This window comes from Sinocyclocheilus anshuiensis, unplaced genomic scaffold (assembly GCF_001515605.1).
Source record: "Sinocyclocheilus anshuiensis isolate Anshui unplaced genomic scaffold, SAMN03320099.WGS_v1.1 scaffold234, whole genome shotgun sequence".
NCBI classification, from domain to species: domain Eukaryota; kingdom Metazoa; phylum Chordata; class Actinopteri; order Cypriniformes; family Cyprinidae; genus Sinocyclocheilus; species Sinocyclocheilus anshuiensis.
Window position 1 is genome coordinate 1176726 of NW_015544165.1, and position 5257 is coordinate 1181982.

The window sequence follows — 5257 nt, forward strand, 5'->3', positions numbered from 1 at the left end:
AAAAAAAAAAAACACTAGCTTTCTATTTTATCTACTTGTTTTTCTTTGTGTGTGTGTACATATATATATATATATACACCTTGCTACGTGTACTGCGTTAGGCTAACCGAGACTTGTCATTTGCTCATATATTGTTGCTCTTTTGTTAGTTTTGACTGCTTTTATTGTCCTCGTTTGTAAGTCGCTTTGGATAAAAGCGTCTGCTAAATGACTAAATGTAAATGTAAATTGTATACATTTTTATTTCAGTTTTAGTGATAGTTATTTTAGTAAATAAAGGTAATGAAAATGAGAAATATTGCCTTGCAACTTGCTGAAATAACATAATTTTTATGTTTTATTTTATTTCGGTTAATGTTAATTTTATTTCAGCTGTTTCACGTAAGGTTTTAGGTTTAGTTAACTATAATAACCCTGGTTTGGAAAACTAAAGAATTCGTATAATTTTGCATGAAGAATAATATAGCCTATGTCTGTCAAACATATCCCATAACCTAGTTACAGAAGCAGCGCCGTAAAGCGGTTACCATGGCAACGCCAAACATCGCTTCAAACGCAGCAGGAGGAGAGCTGACACACTGCCGTTCGATGGTCGAAACCCAACTGATATTCACCAGTAAGGTTTTGATATTTTATCTTCATCTGTACATAATTAAAAATACCTGCTATTTATGTTATTAATAGCTACGCCAAAAAAAAAAAAACTATCCACCACCTTCTCAGTGGCGGTGAGAGAGAGGGAGCTGATATGTAATACAGGGAGGTTTGTTGATATAAAACCGTGCTCTGACAGAACATGTACAAGGTTGATTTACCCGTGGATGAGTCTGCGCTGCGGGCGGTGGAGCGGCGTCGGGCCGCGGAGGCTGAGCGCGAGAGCCGAATATTCAACACCAGAGCCCGAGTGATCGGCGTTGACCTGCGTGTGCTCCAAAAACAGCAGGAGGAGAAACGAGAGCGACTGGAGATGGAAAAGCAGCGAGACATGGCTCGTGGTAAGACACATCACTTCTGCAGCTTGTTGGTCTCTCACAACTTCTGCACTACTTGTGTACTGCAAAACAAGCTACAACACTGAATGTTTATGTATCGAAGTCAAACAATTATATTGTAAGCTATATTTCGCCTGTATTTCTTCCATTTTTCAATAATGGATCAACCACAGTCGGATACAAAATCATTGGTCAATGATATGCAGAAATAATGTTCTTTGTTGTTCAGATCTGTTGCGCTTATCCCTGGATGAAATGGCAATGCAACAGAAAAAAGAGGAAGAAGAGTTGCGAAGAGAGTTGGCTCAGGACTTGGTACAATATAGAGCGATACATCAACGTGCTGAGGACAGTCGTGATGCAGATATCAATTATGGCCGAGAGGGGGCGCCAAATGCCAGTATTTCTGTCTCTGACTCGGCATTGGGACCCGCCAGCATGCAAGTGTTTTTGGTAAGCATAGACTGTACTGTAGTGTAGCGTTTGTTGGGGCACAGCAACAGATAAAGTCTCTATCAAATGACAGAGAAGGGTCTGGCTGCAGACATGCACTTGCATTTTCAGACTTGCACTCTCAGACTTGCACTCTCACACACCTGCACTTCCGCGAGTGACGTCACTTGCAGTCTTTTTTTATTTTTAATTTAATTTAATTTATTAATAATTTTTTTTAATTGAATCTCTTAACATTTTACACAAGTAGCCAGGTAAGAGAGACTTTGCACATTGCGTTCATATTCTGCTGTTCTGTGGCCACGGATTTGCAGGTCTTGTCTTTTTCTCCTACAGATGACTTGCAGGACCCTGTATGTTATAGTACTAAATTAATTTTAATCATTTAACCACCACAGCGTCTTGTCTCCAATGGCAACACGCACGATTCGTGTGGATTGCAAGTAGCTGAGAGTGCAAGCGGCGATTGCAAGTGACTTCGTGATTTAGTTTATTTTTTCTTGTCTTCACCACCTGGCTACTTGTGTAAAATGTTAAGAGATTCAATAAAAAAAATTAATAAATTAAACTAAATAAAATAAAAAAAATAAAAAAAGACTGCAAGTGACGTCACTCACGGAAGTGCAGGTGTCTGAGAGTGCAAGCCTGAGAGTGCAAGTCTGAAAATGCAAGTGCATGTCTGCAGCCAGACCCTATTGAAATGACATGGACACTAACTGCTCAATCAATATTTTCGGATAAAATTTAGGGTAAACTTTATTTTAAGGTGTCCTTGTTACAGTGGAAAACACTATGGAAGTCAGTGGGGACCATCAACTGTTTGGTTACAAAAACGTATTCTTATGTGATCAGCAGAAGAAAGAAACTCGTACAGGCTTGGAACAACTTGAGGTTGAGTAAATAATTACAAAATTTTTGCTTTTTGGGTGAATTATCCCTTGTAAGTCATGAGTAATATTTATATACACGTACTTACTATGGGATTAAAATTAGGATAATTTTCTTTAGGGTTAGTTGCATGCAATTATGCATATTAAGTAATAGTAATAATTTACTATTATTACTACAGTAAGTATGTCACATGTGTAACAAGAACACTAAAATAAAGCGTTATAAAAATGTCCACTTGAATTTGAATGTGTAAGGACAGTAAGTTTTTGGTAACTTTTCAGCATTTATTTTAGGTTTTTCACCATTTTGTAGTTCATTTAAATAGTCCTACAGTGTGACAAAAGAAAGTACAAATATGTAGTTTCTCAAATAGAATGGCCTTAAAAACAGCATAATTATTATATAATTTAAAAAAAAGTAGTTTAAAAAAAGTTTTATTGGAAATATATCATGTCACACTGCAGGACACCACTGTTCATATTCTATGAATATGTTTATGCACACCCGGTCAGGGAGAAGGAATTAATGAGAATGAAAAGAAGAGAGCTCAGATGAAAATGAACGAGAGAAACCTGAGAGCTCAAAGGGAGGAGAGGGAGAAACAAGAAAGGGAACAGAAAAACAGAGGTAAACAGATTACATTATATCCCATTTAGCCTTGTGATGTTAAAATAGAAGCAACTATAATGTAAGTGTATTCCACTGTGTTTAGGAGCACAGCATGCATTTCATATCTGTGTTTGTGTGTGCAGAGCTGCTAACCAGCAGGGAGTTGGTGGAAAAAGACTTCAGGGCAGTGCAGCTGAATGCCCTGGAGGAGGAGTGCAAAAGAGCAGCCCGCATTGCACTCAGTCATTACAATAAAGCTCAGGTATTATCTCACCACTAAACTAATGAAGGCAAACATTTGTGTTTATTTTTAGTAGGTTATTAAATATTAAATAAATATTGTTCGTCCAATAATGAAAATAAGGTCATTTTCTCACCCTCAAGACATTCAAAACCACTTTGAGTTTCGTGGAACATGGAAAGGAGATTTATTCAAGAATATTCACACTGCTATTTTCCATATATGTACATGTAGTATACTATAAAAGCATACACTGTTAAAAGTGGTAACCTGCAATTGTCACCTCAAAGAGCTATTTTTTTTTACCTGATTTACTTACAATATGAGGTTAATATGCGCAAACATCGGTTTGAAATGACATGAGGATGAGTAAATCATGACAGAAAACCCACAGAGGCACCATAGATCCTTGAGATGAAAGGTCAAGGTAACATCTGACCTCTCTTTGCAGGCAGAGGAGAGGATGGAGAAGGAGCAACAAGAGAGACTGAGGAGAGAGGGAGAGGAGCTGGCAGAGGTGCGGTACATGGTGACCTCTGACCTCCTGACAGAGCGACCAGAGGCTGCAAAGAGAAAAACCGAATCCTCGGCAGAGGGTCCACAAGTCCTGACCGACCGCTGGAAGGGCATGACCCCACAGCAGATCAGTGATATCCACAGAAAGAGAGAGGAACAGTGTTTGGAGAAAGAGGTTAAGATGCGGCACTGACATGTGCCATTTGAGCATGCATTTATAGTCATCATAAAAGTAATACTCTTTTATCCCTTTCCAATTTCACCAGAGACTGAGAGAGATGGAGATGCAGAGAGACGTGGCCTGGGATTACCATCTGACAGAGCAGGCCAGACAGCAGGAGAGAGAGGAGAAAAGAGACAAGGAGCTGCAGAGAGAGAGGAGAATTCAACTCGATAAATACAATCAACAGCTGGCACTAGAGCAGCAAACGCAGTAAGTGGCACATTCATATTTCACTATTGTTAAAAACACAGCAGGACGCAAACAGAAAGCAAAACTGGAAAATAAACAATCAAGAGTAGTAAAGACCTTAAAAATGGTCTATGTAATTCATCACAATTTTTTTCTTTACATTTAAATAACTTGCTCCTCTCCAACAACTTTTCTTTTTGGCTGATATATGCTAGGCCAAAAGGTTATCATAAAATAACTAAATTTAGGCTACTGTGGTTGGTAATGCAAGCTTTCCAATGGTTCATATAGTGATGGCAATAATAGGGTCACTTTTCACATTTCAAAATCCCATCCTGCACTTTTTCTTGTTTAATATATTCTATTTGACCTGGATATACACTACTGTTCAAAAGTTTGTGTCAGTATTTTGTTTGGCAGAAATTACTACTTTTATTCAGCAAGGATGCATTCAATTGATCAAAGGTGATTGTAGACTGGAGTAATGACTGCTGAAATATATTTTGTTTTACTTATATTTGAATATAATAATTTAAATATATTTTAAATAGAATATTAAACAGGAAACAGTTGAATGAATGAGGCATTTATATAGCGCTTTGTGTATTGCTGTATACCCAAAGCGCTTTACAATCATATGAAAGGGTCTCTTCGGTTATTTTAAATTGTAATAATTATTCACAATATTGTTATTATTGTATTTTTGGTCAAATAAATGTACCCTTGATGGGAATAAGAGACTTCTCTCACAAACATTAAAAAAACGTACCCACCCCAACCTTTTGAACGGTAGTGTACGTTAAAAATAAAATTGCTAGTAGCTATTAGCAAAGTAATTTTTGGATGTCTAGAAACATGATATTTTCTGTTTTTCAGCCAACACTACCTGGACAAGCAGCTCTATACAAACCGTCCCACAGTTCAGTACTTCACCCAGTTTGGCACAAGCTCTCGATAAAGCACCATCCCATTCCATCCTCTCATCTGATCATTCTCCTGCACAAGAAATAAAGTGGTACTGGATTTCAAAGCACTGTTTGCATTTGACATTCATAAATTGGCCTTTTATAGGCATCATTGCTGACAGTTGCCTTTATAAAACTTTATATAGTATTAGTGATGGATGTTTTATATAACTTTGTT

At 37.5% G+C, this 5257-nt stretch overlaps 1 protein-coding gene across 1 annotated transcript; it reads left to right on the forward strand.

Annotated features, from left to right (window-relative positions):
- Nucleotides 1–559: 559 nt before the first annotated feature.
- LOC107695788 (RIB43A-like with coiled-coils protein 1) lies at nt 560–5124 on the forward strand. The gene is made up of 8 exons (XM_016495834.1): nt 560–616; nt 794–995; nt 1222–1445; nt 2849–2963; nt 3089–3207; nt 3638–3877; nt 3969–4135; nt 4991–5124. The coding sequence occupies exons 2-8, from the start codon at nt 797–799 to the stop codon at nt 5070–5072; spliced, it is 1146 nt and encodes a 381-aa protein (XP_016351320.1). The 5' UTR covers nt 560–616; nt 794–796; the 3' UTR covers nt 5073–5124.
- The last annotated feature ends 133 nt before the right edge of the window (nt 5125–5257 follow it).